Raw genomic sequence first — 18077 nt, forward strand, 5'->3', positions numbered from 1 at the left:
CGGAGAAAGGTGCCCATAGCATCTCAGTGGGTGGTCTTATCATCTGATGGCTGCTGCTGTATTAGATCATTGGTTCGTATCGGGGTGCAGCTATCTCGTTTGCTTATCCAGAGTCAACGTATCAACGGCCATGCATGCAAAAGTTGGAATGCCAGGGAAATGCGATGCACGCAACACAGCAAACCTTGGATATGGCTGCATACATGTGGGGGAGCTCGCAACGTCTGGACCAAGAACTCCGCTGCGGCGAGATGATGAAGTATTGTATGAGACAAGAGCTCAACGGCTGAGGAATCGCTGTCTACGTCGTATTATTCCGCACCCGTCCAGGTCTTCCATTACATCGTCAAAACATCAATCTACAAACCAGCAGTTCAATACACCTTTCCAGATACAGCTGCATCTCGACATAGCCTTGTCAGCCCTGCGTCGTCCTGGTCTTTCGAAGTTCGTGGCGCCGCCAACTTTTCTGTCTCGCCTCTCTAGCACATGTTAATCTTTTTGTTGGATTGAGATCCTCTCGTTTGCGTCAATGTAAGTGAATTCCAAAAGTTACCTACCAACAAACACAAAATCTGTATGTGTTATCGTCAAATGCAGGCCATGGCATCTGACGCAAGCTGCATGATTATTAGCCCGGTCGTATGACATGCGCGGGGTATGGATAAAACACCTTCATCTGCGCTTTCAAGACCCTGATTTCCATCTCTCCTTACATGTGTTTCTATTTGCATTTCCAATCGTAGTTTACTATGTTCACTAGCATCAGCTTACCATTCCTAGCCTCGCAAACATCAGCCCAGCCTCACCATCGTTCCTTCCTCCATACCACCTCTTGACATATCTGAAGACTAAAGCTCTCTCATCTATCGTTTCCGCAATCCCTTCGATCAGTCGTGTATCCATATTGCGACTCACCCATTTCGAATATACCATCGACGAATAGAAGCACATCCTGATGCCATCATGGCAACCTCAGATCGTACCTCGACGGTGACAATCAGGTTCTCGACACCTGGCACACAGCCGCCAATCTATCTGGCAGGCTCCTTCTCACATCCGGAATGGGATCCTCAGGAGATGGAACATAAGACGAAGGCGGATGGCGAACTTGAGTTTACAAAGGAAGTCGAGGTTCAGGAAGGGAAACAATACCAATACAAGTTCCGGGTGGGAGAGGGTGAATGGTGGGTGTTGAACGAGGAAGCTCCAACTGGTAGGTTACGCTCCTTTCTATGGATACTTAGTGATTTGAAACACATCGGATGATGGATGGTTTTTTATTCGGTGATCTCGGATTGAGTTGCATTATTCTAACTGTCGTTTGCATCTAGTGACCGACAATATTGGCAATAGAAACAACCTTCTTTCTGTCCCTGCAGATTACGTGAGTTCTGCCGAATTCCAGCAAGGCAAAAAGAACACCGACATTCCATCGTCACCCAACGAGGATTCAGAATCCACGGATATAGATACCCAAACCCCAGTGAAAACGAATACAAAAGTGGTAGGCAATGTTGCAGATAACCTTGTCAACGGGTCGGAGAACCTGGATAAAAATGTTACGGAGGACAGTGTGCCTGAAATTCGTCAACCCACCAATACCGAAGCTGAGGCACCACCGACGAAGGAACCGGTCCAATCGCCATTTGCAGCAAAGCACACACCTCGTATAGACGCTCTGCAGGCAGAGGACTCAGAGGCTCGGGAAGGAGCTCGAACGCCAGATATAGCGAATGTTGCTGCTGAGGTTGCTGAGACGGCGGCCTTCCTTGACCGAGGACAATCTACCCCACCGATTTCTGATGAGGAAGCCGGACGAATTGGGTATCGAAGGTTGTCAAACACTCCTATCCCAGAAGTGGCAAGTACGGCAGCTGAAGTAGCTGATGTTGCCGCGAAATTAGATGAAAACATAATTGTAAGTCCATATTCAACACCACGATCTGATATCGCGCTGACACCTTGAAGACCGAGACCGAATATACACCAAACTTGAATATCGTTGATGACGATGATGAATTTGATTATCCACCAACTCCAGAAGAGGATCGAGTTCCACTATTCCCGCACGAGTGTCCTGGCCCTACCGATAAAGTCGCTGATAGTTTGGAGAGCCGAAGACTTTCCTCGCCTTCGACTCTGATCAATCCGGCGCACGATCTAAGGGCAAACTTTAATGATCCTACACTAGTTCGATTCCCGACCGATCGTGATGGTGTATTTGCGCAGATCCATACACTTGAGAGACAATTACCACCAGACAATACCTTGCCTGGCTCTCCCGGATCTCCAGCAATAGGTACAATTGCTAGTAGTCGTTCTTTTGAGAGATTAGACATGCCGTCGCCGAGACTTCTTGGAAACTCGTCTCCCTCACTTCACGCCATCAGCGAAGACCAAGAGTTGGACAATGTCTCATTGAATACAAGGCGTCACAGAAACAGCGCCTTGAGAAGTGTTAGTTCCATGCAAGATCTCAATGAAGAATCTGGGCATAGCATCGGGCGGAAGAGTTCAAGCAGCGAGCCTGCATCGGGGCAGGATGGCTCAATTAGCAAGGCCGAGGCTCCCATTTCTTCAGCCGCGGACGAGATCAAGAAGCCAATAACTGATGATGCGTCCTCTGAATCTGTTATACATCATAAAATTCCCAAACCAACGCCTAATCCTAATCCTCTGGAAACTACAGCAAACAAGAAGGAACTTCCAAGCGAGCAAAAATCGAAATCCGATATTGATACAACACCCAGTAAGGAGCTACTCGGCGAAAGCTCACCGATCTCTCCTACAGACAAAAGTCATGCATTTAGCACAGAGAATAACAAAGACATGCCTATCGCCAGCCAAAGCCCTCCAGAGCATCTTTCTATAAACAGTGATGGTGTCCCAGACGACTCTGTACCAGAGGCTAAACCGGAGTCATCGCGTCCGAGCTTGATGGAGAGAAGGCAGGGCTCTTCCCGATCTATAAAGGATTTCACTCTCGGTGGCTCGCAGACTGATTCAGGAGGAGACCAAAGTCCAACAACCGATCAACCTACAATAGAAATCGATCATGTTTCTCCTCGCCAGAGTCCTGGTAAAGCCTCTCCGAAGGCTGGGAACAGTTTATTTCCAAACACCGCCCCAGCTGTTGCCACTCCATTTATTGTCGGTGGGGAGAGACAGCTAGGCCATGGACAACAAGATTCCGTCAACATTCAAGGGCCAACGATCACTTTACAGGAAGCTACCCCTCGATCAAGCTTGCGACCCTCAGAAGCTGATACGGCTGAGACTTTGACCAAGGGAGAGAGCAGTGCAACTTCGACGAACGAAGGAAATTCGGAGCTAGTATCTAGAAAGAAGCAAAAGGCCGTCTCTCCCACAGCGGACCGACCACTTACGCCCAACTCCATGCCTTCCAACAAGGAAGTCAAGTCTAGGAACTTCCTCAAAGCCTTCTGGCGGGTGGTTTTTGTTGATTGGATTGGAGGATTCATCACGAGACTATGTGGTGGACGACGCGACGCGTAAGGCTTTCATATCACACTCTATCCTTGTTCTAAGCCTTTTGTCCTTTTAATTGATATTCCTCCCCTGCTGCGCCTTTACATGCTGATTTTTGGTTCGTTTTGCGTGCAGGGTTTTGCTCGCGTCTGTACTTGTTACTGTGGTTGTTCTGCCTGCTTTATATGCTTTTTTGTGAAGAGGAATAGGGGGGATGTGTATATAATTGTGGGGAACCAGGGGCATCGGTGATGGGGAATAGGGATGAAAAATGGGAGGGACTAGGATGAAGATTGTTAGTCTGGTGTTAGGTAGTGAGCGTGGTATTCAGCGTGGATGAATAGGGAAGGAATAGGGGATTGGTGGTTGGTGTTTGTATGATTATCATTCTTAGGAATTGGTGGTGGTGAAATTGATTAATGAGATTTACTACTACCATCCAGGTATTCTTTAGGATTATGAAGTAATAAGAGACACCCTGAACCCACCTGGCTGCCTGGCAGATCGAGCTTGTTACTCCTACTCACACCACCTCCCCCCCCCCAAAACCCCTCCCCTAAAGACCCCTCACCGCCTCCCAATCCCCAGTAAAAAACGCCATCTCCATCAGCACATGACACAAGGCCATCTCAGCATCAGTCATCACCCTATTCCCATTCTCATCCACACACTTATCCCCCACAATCCGCTCCTCACAACACATCTCCCAAAACCCGACCTGACAGAGCGCATCGACATGCCGCCGTCTCGTCTCTTGACTGTCGTCGTTAGGTGGTCTGGTTAGCCAATCCGCCGCACGATTGATCAAATGTCCCGGACACACCACCTCATGCCCAGCATTAACACAAAACGCCAGATATCTCTTCAAGAACCCCAAATCAGGCTCCCCAAACGCCGGACCCTGCGCCCGCAACGCCCTCACGGAATCATCGAGGAAGCGCGTCCGGAACATGTTCTGCTCTACTAGCGTTTTGAAATCTCCTTGCTAGGATTAGCTTTTGGGGAGCGACGGGGAGGGCCGGTGCGTAACGTACTACTCACGAGGCGTAGTCTCAGAGCTTCCTTGAGTGACCCTGCGCGGATCGAGAAATGAATTATGTGCTCGAGGAGCTCGGGGGGGAGGTGGGGGGTTTGTGGCATTGTGTTTTGTGTTTTAGGGGGAGAGATTATTGGGTTGGGTTTTGAGGGTGTGGGTGGTGAGTGTTATGCTTGTTTGTGATATATGTAGTCTTGCAACGTTGAAAGGAATGGTGATGTAGATGTTGGGATGGGATGGAAGGAGGTGGTATCTAGATTAGGTAGGTAGGCTAGGTGTAGCTAGGTAGGATTGTGCTATAAAACCAACAAGTCGGTGTGAGGCACAGCCTACAGGAGTAACAAGCTAGGCAGCCATGCCCGTGAACACTCTGCTTTATAACACTTGTTATAAGATTGCTGAGAGTTCGAATAGAGGTCCGCTATAGTATCTAGCGATTGTGGTATACAAATTGCACGGCTACATTGGACACGGAATTTTGGACGGTGACCTACACTACATTGGCAAGGCGGCAATAATTTTCTTCAAATACGAGTTCCGGCCATATTACTTAAATTAAGCCTGGACGTAAGGTTATAGACTTATCGTTGGTTACGTGGACAGACCCGAACAGATGCTGTACAAGCCATGTCTGTTGTTGAAAGTATGATTCTGAGTTTCTGATCACCTTAACGCTTCTCTGCTTCGAATCCGAAGTTCATCGCAATCTCCCACATCCGGTCTCGACGTCGGTTACGAAACATATAACAGATAATGGCTGCCTCTTTTTAAATGGATGGAATTGGATGAATTTAAAGGGGTGGATTTCCAACAGAGAGGCTAGCCTAATCTCGACTAGCTAGTCACGTGCCGCAACTATCTAGCATCCAGCCTCGACTTCCTTATTCTCTAAACATTATCACATAACGCAAGCATATCACGATGGACTACTGTGCCATGCAGTTATCAGGTTCGGAGTAAGTTAACGAAGTTATTGCACAAAATCCATACGGAGTACACCAGGCGTCAAAATCATGGATGCTAGGTACCGGTAAGTCCGTTAGTTGACCGTCAGGTGTACTGGCACCCTCCCCGAGAGTTGCTGGTTTGATCCTTCTGCCGGCTAAGTCCTACACGAGTATCAACTGCCTATAGGCTGTCGCTACGAAATTTACGACTATATATAGCCACCCCTTATCCCCTAGTTCCCTCGGACCTTCTCCCATCAGTTGCAACATCATCCATTACTTCTACCGTGTGCCCGAACATATTGCGTCGATCGGCACTACAAAAGAGTCGTGTTTTTTTCCAAGAAGAAAGAGGGGTTTCCATCGCTATGGAGAAGACGATAGAGCCCGTTACTCTTCCTCTCGAGCTGCTTGAAGAGATTATACACTTCTCTATCCGTGTACGTTCACTCAAGGGAGCCCTCAGGTTAAGACTTGTCAATCGTAGGTCATAATCCGTCCCTTGGTTCTTACATACTAACAACAGCTAATAGGGCATTTCAGAACTCTTATCGAAGAGAACATGTTTCGTACACGGTTTCTTGACGAATCAGTGCATGCCATGCGAGAGAAAGGTAATCCGTTCAGATACTCGAACCCACAACGACCTGTCGGGCGAGACTCTGCGTGGTTGACGTTTCTCAAACGATACCTTTCCCACCGCATCTATACCCAGCCTAATCTGCACCCTCTATGTCCTGAGCATCTCATTCACCGTGCGGCTGACTGGCTAGGTAAGACGCTTAATGATAAAAGTGACACGGCAAGGCGATACTATATCGACACGCTGTGTCAAGTTGGGTTTTGGGAGTACTGCTGCTGTTACGAACGCCTTCTGCCGCAGTACCCACCCTGCCTATCTGTTGACGACTCGTCCAACTACATCGATTCTACGCCCAATTACTCTGCTCTTTCTGATGGAGACGCAGCTCTAAAACGTCTACTCCTCGAAGCAGCCATCTATCTCGGAGATATCGACTTGGCGAGAAAATTTTACCAATTAAAGCCATGGGAAGGCTATCATAGTGGACTTGAAACCTCCCACGCCCACATCGATACTGCTGCTGCTCAGAGTGGTATGGATCGAAATCGGCTTGCGCTGGTCCACGGGGGAGTAGAAATGTTCAAGCTAGTCAACAAAGTAGAGTTTGGAATTGAAACAAAAGACCAGTATGTGGGCATCTATGATCCAGCCGTCTTCATGGAGTACGTGGTTAGGGCTTCACGAGATCACGCGAGCACGGATCGTATCAACTTCCTCCTCGATCTCGGAGCTCCATGGGATGACGACCCAACTTCTTACTGGATGAAGTTTGAATATCCACATGCATTGATCCAGGCTCCCACTCCAGAGATATACGAGCGATTGATTGCGATACTGAGTCCAGAGAAGAAAGCGTTGTCCTTTTATCGCGTCAAGCTCTGTTGTCGAAAGGATAGTATGATTCTGCAACTGGATCGCAGTGCGGGGGTAAATAACCTGGTTATGGTGAAATACCACATCGATCATGGCGGGGCGCCATATCTCAACAATATACATACAGACTGCCAGGAGCGATCTGCACGTTCGAACACACCGAGGGGATACTGGCAACAATGGCGACTTCACCCCCTCGTTCGCGCCGTCGAGGTCGGGAACCTGGATATGGTACGCCTCATGCTTGATCATGGTGCGGATCCCAACCATAACCCGTTTAATACACCGCTTATGGCTGCAGTACGTCACCGTCATCTCGGTATTGCAAGACTGTTGATAGAGCACGGTGCGGATGTTAATCTCGGGTCGACGCCGCCGGTTGTCCTGGCTGTCCAGCGAGAGGATGTGGAGATGTTGCAGCTCCTGTGGGGAAATGGGGCGGTTATCGATAGGCCTGAGATCGGAGGGAGGGCGATGGCGGTGGTGGTGGAGGAGGGGCTGGATTCGATGCGTGATCTGCTTGTTGATAGGGGAGTGGAGAGGGATGGGATTTGGAATCATGTGCAAAGTGAAGAGGAGTTTGTTTTGGAGTTGAGGTATCGGGAGGTTTATGACGCGTATAGAGATTATTATTAGGATGAGCCTTTCTCGTAGTCACGCTAAACAAGAGGTGTGTTGGGGTATGGCGAGGGCAATTAACTCTTCAACGCTGGGAACTTGGGACTGGAGTACCGGAGGGGGTGTTTTGGAAAGTATCTTAATTACGTTTAAATAAGCTAGTCTATCGAATTACCAAAATCAAATCACATGGATGCATTTTCCATTGTTAAATCGAGGATCTAAGTCCATACGACTAATACATATGTGAAGTTTCTTCAATCCAGCAGACAAGCGGAGCGTATAGAATACAGTGTGCGTCTCCTGAACCCTCGATCCAGGAGTCTACAACATTCTTTATAGATGCTAGAGAAGATTTGCGTGTCGAGTATTATCTGCTGAGACGCGATCCTTAGGGCCCGTTTACCCAAGACTGCAGAGCGCTTCTTCGAGTTATTGGCAGGACTCTTTGTATTAGTAATTATGTTAAATAGGACTCCAGCTGGCCACCCTCGTAATTTTTGGTGACAATTCTTCAGTACTAGGAGACTCACGGAATTCTGACTCCAGTTTTGATTTGTATAGAAAATCAAAAAAACAGGTCTTAAGTTCTCTTTTTAACCTCGAGTTTTGCGTCCGCTACTAATACTAGGATTTTATACTTCTTGTTATATTTTCGACCTTTGTTATAACAGTAGACTTTGTGTATCTTCCTTAAAGAGAGAGTCTATCTAAACGAATCGCTACAGTTTTACTTTTACTCCGAAGTAAGTTTACTAGAGGTAACCTACACGATGATAAGGCTTAGAAACGACTTTTTTGAACGAACAGTCCCTTAGCATGGAGAGGAGGCAGAGAGCTTCAACAGTAGGTATTTGGATATGCGGGACTGGACATGAGAGGTTGTGTGTTAGTGTTGTGAGATTTTACTTTGGAGGTTAAGGGGATGTGAAGTTATTTGCGGTTAAAAATTTCTAAGGATTCTAGAATGGCAGCTAGATGTGTAGCTTAGAGGTTAGTTTAGGGACTCGGCGACTGACTCGTGACAAGTACGGTGGGGAGCTGTCAGTTAGACCCTGTGTTTAGTTTGAGGGAATAGTATGATTTTGTACCGTGCAAATTTAATTGCAATTTAACGATTAACGTTCAAGAGTTTGCTAGATCTCGATCTATCAATTCGAAAATGAAGTGCCATCATGGATATATCAAGAGAAGACGCCGGCCTTGATATATTTTGACCCCTGAATATTGCGCCGCACTCCACTCTCCTCGTACTTCGTACGCGTACAAACATCCTTGCGCCGATCACCAACGCCTCAACAGCAGCCAAGGACGACAACCACACCCCTCGAGCAGAATCTTACCATGCGCCTCTTCATCCAGAAGTCATCGTTTTCCTATCAACCTACAAATACTTCATGATCTAGATATCCTCCTCGAGGACCCCGTCCTCCCTCGCAATGCCCTCAAGCAGCCCCCAATACCACATCCTCCCCCGAACATCCACCGACTCCCTCTCCCCCGACGAATTCAAAGACAAACCCCTCCGTCGGCCTCGAAACAGCTATCTACGCACCGTCCGACGAGCATGTCGTCTCTGTCTCCGACCTATCTACCTCCTCCCTCTCCTCACCATCTTCCTCCTCTGGCAGCTCCTCCTCAACGCCTCCTACACCTCTCCTCCACCCTTCACAGTCCCAGCGCACGAACGCGTCTACATCGCCGCGAACATCATCGATGGAGATCTGATCACCGGGGCATGGGGGCGCAGTCTACTGCAACTCGTCGATTTGATCGGGAAGGAAAGAGTGTTTGTTAGTATCTATGGCGGGCCGACGCAGGCGCTGGAACAGCTAGGTGGCATGTTAGAATGCGAACACGCTTTAGTATCCGAGTCGGAGAACCCTTTAGACATGGCTAGTCTGCCGCGGACGAAACTCCCTACGGGGGAATCACGAGTTAAGCGGATTGCGTATCTTGCGGAAGTCAGGAATAAAGCACTTATTCCATTGCAAACTGGGAAAGCTGGGGACTTTGATAAAGTGCTATTTATCAACGATGTATATTTTGATGCAGCAGATGCGACAAGATTAATCTGGGGCACGAATGTAGACGAGAAAACCGGGAATGCAATGTACAAAGCAGCCTGTGGAGCAGATTTCGTCGGGTGGTGGAAAATGTACGATACCTTTGCGACGCGCGACGCAGAGGGCTACAGCATCGGCGTGCCCATCTTCCCCTGGTTCGCAGGCGAAGGCGATGCGATATCACGCAACGACGTACTCGCCGGCAAAGACGCCGTACGTGTGAAATCCTGTTGGGGAGGCATCACCGCATTCGACGCGCGTTACCTCCAACCGCAAATCTCCTCGCCAAACCTCCCGCTGAAATTCAGGAGCGAGCCGGAACCGTTTTGGGATTCCTCGGAGTGCTGTCTGATTCATGCGGATATCATGGCGTTACCTTCATTTCCTACGAGTCCGGCGATATGGGATGAGTTGAATGGATATGATAAGGGTATCTACATGAACCCACATGTTCGTGTTTCCTATGATGCAGGCACCCAATCACGCCTCCACTTCGCCCGCCGCGTTGAGCGGCTTTTCTCACCCATCCAGAGACTCGCGAACTGGCTTGCTAAAATGCCTGTATTTAACGCGAGACGCACGGAGATTGAGGGCGAAATAATTGAAGACAAGGTGTGGGTTTCAAGTATGGCACCCCCTCCAACATCACGCTCTGCACATGCAAAGAGAGCCACCATCAAAGGCACACCCCGCATGGACGACGCATACTGGCATGCCAAAGGCCACTACGTGACGGCGAACCGCACGGCCACCCGCGGTGCGTATTGTGGGGTGCGACAGCTTCTGGTGGTTAAAGAGGTCGTCGGGGAGGGCGAGGGGAATTGGGATAATCTTATGTATGAGGTGCCGCCTTTGGGGCTGTAGAGTGCGCCAGTGTGGAGGTGTTTGGGTGTGAAGATCATGAGGATTGATCATGGAGTTTTGGGTTCGATTTCTGGCGTTTGTATAAGCGTGGGTATAGGCATTTCTGGCGAGGATGTATGAGTTTGAAGTTGAGATACCATATCTAGTTTATTTGGGTGATGTAAAGAGTATTTAGAAAAATTGCTGGCGAGCGAATAGATAGTTGAGATATCACATCTGGTTTCCACATTACAATCTTGGGAGCCGCTGTTATCTGTGCCTTTATGTACCCTGTTATAGCGTATCCTGGTCTTGATACATCTGAAATTTCGCACTTGAAGCTTTAAGATGCAATATAGATCGCTGGTTAATGCTAAGGATTTTTAGGGAAGATATGGAATGGGTAGGTGGATGTTGTGATGGAGCCGACGTATTTATATCTGATATAACTCACGCCACGCAAGTGCTGATCGTGTGGAAATTTGAATTTGCACTGAATGAGGTATTTATAGGCAAGCAAGACTCTTATTTCACAATCTATTCTACCCTGAGTTCCCCGCCATCGCTCCTCTTCTTGTTACAAATCTCCAAAAGGTCGCTTAAGAATATATCCTTTATATTTCACGGAGAAAAGCTCGTAACTATTGAATTTCACACCGATTGTGGAATTGAGGAGTTCACTGTGACATTGATTTGTATGATAAGCACTAGCAGGTCCCTACGGTTTAATTAAGAGGTGAAATAGACATATTAGCCGTGTTTAGTAGGGGATATGAAGAGTTGATTTAGTAACCTCACCAATATTTTTATACTATTAACACACCTATCTAAAACCCTGGGAGGCTTGGTAAACCCTTTCATTTTCATATCATGTCTCATAAAACAAACACTCTCTCATACAATAACAATCTTCATTAGTAGTAACTTCAAACATTCACAACCCTTGATATCCATCAGACTCCTAGATAAAAACACAAAATTTCAGCAACCTTAATGTTCGAGGCTCTAAATCAAGGCGGTGCCCAATATTTAGGCTGTTAATTTTCCGAACGTGCATGACTGTGATAGATAGCTAAACTTACAGTAATTGATTGATTACCAGTTGTCCGAACTACATACTTATAGCTGGCTAATCGCTCGTAGTATGTTTCGATTACGTATAGTAGTATAGGGTAATTAGTCTCACCTGAGTCCTACATTATCAGTTCGTGAGATAAGGAAAGTGGTCTATCTCTTAGTTGGTGGGTGAGATGCTGCAGATCTGTGTCCGGAATCAAATTGATGGTGTTGAGAGATTTGATTATTTTTCTAGTGTTAGGACGGGAAAAAAATGACCTATTTAATGTTCTTGGAATTTGTTGACTACGACTGCCACATTCCATGAGCCGTCATTACCTGAGAGTTGATACGCTGTCATCACATGTAGTAGCCAACACTCGCTGGGAACACGGCGCTCGGAGTCCATGGCACCGTATCTCGCTCCCGAATGAAAAAACTCTCCTCGATACTGTGAAGTGTAGTGCTCTCCCACCTCTCCCTCCCCCTCCACCCCCTACCTCCCCAAAATCTCCCCCACAAACCCCACAACCTCCCCCGTCCCCGTCAACCCGGGACAATGTCCCGTCTCAACCTCAAAAACCCCCACCTGCACCCCCTCTCCCCTTATATACTCAATCATGCTCCTCTGATACGTAACCGGCACCGTCATATCCATCGTCGTAACCACAAAACTAACCGGAATCTCCCTCCACGCACACCTCTCAATCGTATCATACATAGCCTGACCATTCCACCTCCCAAACGTACTCACATACGCCTCAATCTCCTCCTCGTCCCCAGGGCCGACGATTAACATCTTCGGATCGCGACTAACGACCGTTTTGTCATCCGCGAAATCAAACGCTAAAGGCATCAGCGCCGAATCTCCCATCTCCTCGACCTTGCCGGCCATAGACCCGTTTTCTGGCAGCGCGAAGGCCGTCATGTAGATGAGATGCGAGACTCCCCCAGTAAGGCCTTGGGAGGCACGAGATGTGGTGCCGAGACCGTGGAGAGCGTTGGTGCCCACTTGGCCGCCGTAGGAATGCATGAGGGCCGCGATGGTGTGGCCTTTTTCGATAAGATTAACCGCGTATGTGCGTGTAGCAGCTGTGTCTTCGGCGAGGGAAGCGGTGGGAGGACGGGCGCCGTTCATGGAGGGGTGGAGAGGGACGTGGACTTCGTAGCCGGCGGTTTCGAGGGCTTGGGTGAGCTTGGAGTAGCTGATTGGGAAATGCCAGCCGCCGCCGATGAGAAGGATGGTTGGTTTGGAAGTCATTGCGTTGGTTGGTGAGATGTGATTAGCTAGTGTTTGGGTTTACATGCAATATCTTTGAACGGGATGAACTAAAGCCAGCTTGGAATTTGAAATTGGAGGCGAATGTGAAGTTATATGAGTATTAGTCTGACGCTTTCTCACAGCATATGCACTTGTGGATTCTACGTTCAAAAAATGCCACTGCACATGCCCTGAAAGACCAACAAATAGGATGATCCCCATTACGCACAAAGGGGACAGTAGTGTATCGGAAGATACCACAAATCGCTTATTTGAATTACGATTGTTTCGAGTTTGCCTTGAATTGACTAGAGTCTAGTGAGCTGCATAGGCTCGAGTAGTTGAGTATTTACCTTGACTATTCCTGCTTTGGTTAGGTACTGCGAGTATTGCCAGTAAAAAGTAATACTATGCGAGAAAATCGCCGTAGAATTTTATCTAGGTAAAGAGTGGGGGCCCAGTCAGCTTATGTGACCCACAGTGTGAGCAAGGGAGCATTGAAATATCCAGACCGCCCAGCGAACTAGCCCACGCATTGGCTAGAGCACCAAAACATAACATTGAGTTTGAATGCCTTTCAACCAGGCTGAGTTCAATTTATGTACCTGCCCCAATTCGTTTACCACGTACCGCTGGGTCAGATAACAGTGGGCCATCTACCCTTTGAGCGGTCTCAGTTATAATATTAGTAGAAAGTAAATTGCCGAGTATCAAATGAAACAGGGTAGAAGCAACTTGACTGAGTATATAAAGCAATGAAAAGACAAATGAAGATCTCAAGATACAGAAGAAGAGCGAGGGATTGTTCAAACTGTGTTGGCTTCCACAACACGTTGATGCCTTCGTATCATAGTACTCGCAGGCTTCATGTGAGAAGTAAGAGATATTCTCGACATATAGGCCGGACTCAGATGCAACGTAACTCCGAAAGTTTGTTGCAGCGTACAGTCGATACCATGCCTCTGAGAACATGTCCAGAAATAGAATCCTAGACATGCTCCGGAAGCGTACAGCAATACCAAAACAGACGCATCTGGCTCTATGTTGAAAACCCTTGCACCATATTAGAAACTCCAATTGATGACGAAGGGAGAAATCATTGATTGTGAATGTGGACAGAGAGCAACACAGAAGCAGCCTACGCATTAGCATTTCCGAAACATGCAAAAGCCATTCTTGGGTATCGTTGATTCGTTGTTGACGAAGTTGTATCCTAACTGCCGCCGGCCTTCGCCGTCTTAGCGGCCTCTTTTTCTGCTTTGCGCTGAGCAAAGATCTTTTCCTTCTCTATCTTTTTCAATTGACTTTTCGACAACTTTCCATCTCCTTCTGCTGATGCTCCAGCCTCACCTCCCTCTTTTGCGACAACGGTTGGATTTGGGTTGCCTTTCCACTCGAGCTTTTTGGCTGAAAAGAAATCGGCCACGACTTCGTCAGTCACCTGGGCTCTTCGCTCTTGGAATCCTTTTACATAAACTTGGAGCTCAGATATGCACTTGGCTTTAAGCTCGCCGGTCAGCATTTTTCCAGTCCGGTAGTCGTTGCCGATCTTTTCGAGCTCCTCGTCATCTTCTAAGAAGAACGTCAGGTACTGGTAAGCCACATCTTTTTCTGTGTCGCCACCCTTCTCCCGTTGTTCTTCCATGGTGTCTTGTCCTCCGGAAAAAGCGTACTTGTTGATTTTATTCTTGATCTTGTTTGGCTCGTCGTACATAAAAATTGCAGAGGTGTCGACAGAGGAACTCATCTTAGAGCCTGGACCTTGTAATGCGTCCAGGAATCGCGCGTGGATCAGAGCAGGCTTTGCGTAATGTAGACGGGCTGCTACATCTCGGGTCAAACGAAAATAAGGGTCCTGATCAATAGCGCATGGAATCATAGCTGGAATCTGTGATGTTTTGGAATCGTCATCGCCGAAAATGTGCGGGAAAGAGTTTGCAAAGGATGTTGCGCCTTGGACAGCTCCAAAATGAATCTTTCCAATACAGGAACTGAATTGGATTAGCAAAGTTTCTAGAAAGATTCAGATTACTCACCTATCATTAAACCCAAAAACCGCTCTTGCCGTGTTTAATGTAATCATCTTTGACATTCTCGTAACATTTTTGTAAAATGCGCCTCCCATGTAATCGTAATCACTGAATATGAACGTCTTCTTCGGGTCGAACCCAACGGCAATAATATCCTTCGCATTCCCAGCTGTGTAGCTCATGACCTCTTCAATAGTTCGCTTTTCGGAGAATATGAATTTCTCGTCGTCTGTCATCATGATAACCAGCGGGACATCAAAGACCTCTTGCAACCATCTGAGTGAGTCATCAGTACATATTCGAAACCTCAATTGTAAACATAGCAATAGTAAAATCATAAGAAAACATTAACACTTCTTACTTGGTGAACTCGAAAGGAACGGTATGTCCTATATGCATGCTGTCACTGCTTGGCCCTCTCCCTGTGTACAAGAAGAATGTCTCCCCTCTCTCGTGCCGGTCCAAAATCAAGTTCAAATCTCGATGACTGAATACAATTCCTCTCCGCATAAACCTATGAGGTTTGTGACCTGTGACTTTTTCGAACCTTTCCAAATCTTCCGCCAGTATTTTCTTGGTGCCGAATTCCTCAATCAAGGTGTTGTAGTTAATTGCTTTCGCGACTCCATCTGCACCGATTTCTCCTTGTACATTCCAAGGATCAATCTTTTGTCCGGTCGAAGTAGGTTCTGTCGCATTTTCTTGCACCCTAATAGGGATTGGAATTTCTGATGTGGAATCTGCCATTTCGAGTTTGTTGAATTTGGAGGGGTAAATTGGGTTGTGACTCTGCTGTTCTTTTGAGGTGGGATATAAAATTCTGCCGCTGGGCGGTGAATGTCATAATCACATGATTATTGGCGTCGTCAGACCATTCTTGCTTTTCGTAACAAAGAACAAGAATCTCCTGTTTACATTCGTATAAAGTTGAGGCTTGAATGAAAATGAAGTAAAACTAACATGCAACTGAATAGTTAAGTTCGTCTTTACTTTTATTATGAATTTGTGCATGAAAAAGAGACCGACAGATCGTGCTCTCTCGAATTTACCCCGGATTTATACGAGCTTCTAGATCCACATGGGTATTGGTCCTTAACCGAGCAAATAAACCTCGACGACGGTTCACCTGTGATCGAGGCGCTGCATCATCATACTCCTTCCCCCTCCTCTTGGACACTTCCCCATCTACAGACAACAATTCCAACCAACTCAAATGAATAATATATCTTCATAATGGTCAAATTCTACGAGACCTCCTACGATTACTCCTACTCCTTCCCCGCCGTTACCCTCGCATACTTCCTTCGATACCCAAATCCATACAGCACGCACGTGCTATCGACCGATGTCATCTCGCGATCTATAGATGAAGATGGACGTTTGCAAACGATGCGCGTTCATCGCAAATCATCGCGTCTGCCATCTGCGGTGTTGAAGCTGTTGCCGAAAAGTGTACTGGGCAACGTTAGCGGTGGCAGGTCGGAAAGCTTCATTCTCGAGACGAGTACGATTGATGTAAAAGAAGGCTGGATGAAGACCGAAAGCAAAAACTTGGATTGGACGGGAATACTCAGCGTGGTCGAACGGCAGGAATATAGAAGGCAGATTGCTGCTGACGAGGACGATGATCTCAATGTCGAGAAAGGCACCACTGGCGTCACAACAACTGTCATGTTTAAGAGCCGACTAGGCGATCGATTGAGAGCAAGAGCTCAGCGAAAGGGCGAGGCTGCCGCTGCGGATGCAGAAGAGGAGCCAAAGAAGAGTTTCCTAGCCAGTTGGAGCAAGTCTGGGATTCAACGCAGCATCGAGGCGATTGCCAGTCGAAAAACAGAAAGTCAAATGGGACATGCGAAAGAAGGAATGACAGTCGTGCTTGAGAGGATGCGAAGAGGTGGATTGGTTGGTGTGCTCGAGGGAATGCGACAAGATAGAGCACTGGTGTACAATCCGGAGTCCAGCGCGTGAGGGAATATCATTTACAAAATCGGCTGATACGCCATATTCTGGGTCGACGGAGGATTTGATGGCGACGTTGAAAAGAACAGGACGCTCACTGGTAATGGAGCTTGTTTGTACAAATACACGTTTCGGTAGCGAAGGAGTTTGGGTTGGCATTCGGCGTTTATTGAGTACTCTCCTATACGAAATGTAACATTGTGTAACGTACCTTGAAGGCAGATTTATGTTCTTACTTTGTGTTGGTTGTGTCACTTCCATTATAGGTGAGTGGATCTCAATGCGACAGATTATCGACCAGCGCGCCGAGGAATTCCTCAGATCTACATCGCCGAGAATCTTAATCACAACACTTATGAACTCAGAAAGAGCTGGCCATTCCACAAGTGTCTTGAAAGTTTTCACATTCGTATGTTTTGCGCGACACCTAGGATGAATGCAACGTCTAAGACTCAAGGCTGCTTAGTTTTATGATACTGCTTTTTAGCACCTATGCACTATCCATTAACCTATAGGTTTAGTTATGCCTCCTCGAGCAACACTAGTAACTCTTTGGAGCCTCAATTGAGAGCCTCGCTACAAAGTCTGTGTTACACAATTCTTAGAACTGTATGGTTCGTCCTCTTCAACAATATGAAACGGCCTTCGTACCATCATCTAATGTTACTAGATGATAAGCTACTTTAAGAGATAGCAAATGCAACATCCAACACATTGTTGGTCACTGGTACTTGTCTTCATGATGGCGGTCCCTTTCAACCCTCTCAACTCTGGTAGACTAAACAGCTTAGCTTCGCGGGTGGATGGCTCCGGCCCCGTCCCTAGACCTTCTTAGCACTCGACATGGTCTTCTTCGATATGGAAATACCATCTGCAACATATGTTCACATGGCTAATAACTACTCAAAGGGATACACTCTTCCTCTGGACAAGTGGTCATAACCTCTAATGTGAAAACCAAGTGAGCCTCGCTTAGTTGCGGACACGATTCGGTACCAATGCTCCCCTCAAATCGACCACGACAACAACTAGCCCTTCAGTATGGGATTTCGAGGGGAAATCCCTAGACTAAACAATCACTATGTGATTGTTACAAGCGTTTTGCGCAACAAGAATTCTGTGCGAGTTGCAGCGTTGTGTATCTTGTTTCCTCGATAGTGGTGGTACCTGCCGTCTTCACTAAACGGTAACATGCTCTTGCCTAGGGATTTGTACCAGAACGAAGAAGTGCTCGAGCATGTATATCTCCTACTCAAAGTTCCCTCAGTTAATTCTTCATCACTCACAACATTCTGCATTCATTCCTAAGAACA

General features: G+C 47.2%; 7 protein-coding genes across 7 annotated transcripts; 4 read left to right on the top strand and 3 right to left on the bottom strand.

Moving 5' to 3' along the window:
* Positions 1-966: 966 nt before the first annotated feature.
* GLAREA_09764 (uncharacterized protein) lies at positions 967-3519 on the top strand (the record flags this gene model as incomplete). The annotated part of the gene is made up of 3 exons (XM_008086360.1): positions 967-1216; positions 1335-1921; positions 1972-3519. The coding sequence occupies 3 exons, from the start codon at positions 967-969 to the stop codon at positions 3517-3519; spliced, it is 2385 nt and encodes a 794-aa protein (XP_008084551.1).
* Positions 3520-4259: 740 nt separating this feature from the next.
* On the bottom strand, positions 4260-4632 carry GLAREA_09765 (uncharacterized protein; the record flags this gene model as incomplete). Its single annotated transcript, XM_008086361.1, has 3 exons — positions 4260-4268; positions 4316-4477; positions 4534-4632. The coding sequence occupies 3 exons, from the start codon at positions 4630-4632 to the stop codon at positions 4260-4262; spliced, it is 270 nt and encodes an 89-aa protein (XP_008084552.1).
* A 1211-nt stretch (positions 4633-5843) lies between these two features.
* GLAREA_09766 (Ankyrin repeat-containing protein) lies at positions 5844-7567 on the top strand (the record flags this gene model as incomplete). The annotated part of the gene is made up of 2 exons (XM_008086362.1): positions 5844-5958; positions 6009-7567. The coding sequence occupies 2 exons, from the start codon at positions 5844-5846 to the stop codon at positions 7565-7567; spliced, it is 1674 nt and encodes a 557-aa protein (XP_008084553.1).
* Positions 7568-8988: 1421 nt separating this feature from the next.
* Positions 8989-10479, top strand: GLAREA_09767 (uncharacterized protein; the record flags this gene model as incomplete). The annotated part of the gene is made up of 1 exon (XM_008086363.1): positions 8989-10479. The coding sequence occupies one exon, from the start codon at positions 8989-8991 to the stop codon at positions 10477-10479; it is 1491 nt and encodes a 496-aa protein (XP_008084554.1).
* Positions 10480-12010: 1531 nt separating this feature from the next.
* Positions 12011-12775, bottom strand: GLAREA_09768 (alpha/beta-Hydrolase; the record flags this gene model as incomplete). Its single annotated transcript, XM_008086364.1, has 1 exon — positions 12011-12775. The coding sequence occupies one exon, from the start codon at positions 12773-12775 to the stop codon at positions 12011-12013; it is 765 nt and encodes a 254-aa protein (XP_008084555.1).
* A 1213-nt stretch (positions 12776-13988) lies between these two features.
* GLAREA_09769 (Nucleotidylyl transferase) lies at positions 13989-15552 on the bottom strand (the record flags this gene model as incomplete). Its single annotated transcript, XM_008086365.1, has 3 exons — positions 13989-14766; positions 14812-15081; positions 15167-15552. The coding sequence occupies 3 exons, from the start codon at positions 15550-15552 to the stop codon at positions 13989-13991; spliced, it is 1434 nt and encodes a 477-aa protein (XP_008084556.1).
* A 486-nt stretch (positions 15553-16038) lies between these two features.
* On the top strand, positions 16039-16773 carry GLAREA_09770 (uncharacterized protein; the record flags this gene model as incomplete). Its single annotated transcript, XM_008086366.1, has 1 exon — positions 16039-16773. The coding sequence occupies one exon, from the start codon at positions 16039-16041 to the stop codon at positions 16771-16773; it is 735 nt and encodes a 244-aa protein (XP_008084557.1).
* Between the last annotated feature and the right edge of the window lie 1304 nt (positions 16774-18077).

This window comes from Glarea lozoyensis, assembly GCF_000409485.1.
Source record: "Glarea lozoyensis ATCC 20868 chromosome Unknown GLAREA4, whole genome shotgun sequence".
Classification (NCBI taxonomy): Eukaryota; Fungi; Ascomycota; class Leotiomycetes; order Helotiales; family Helotiaceae; genus Glarea; species Glarea lozoyensis.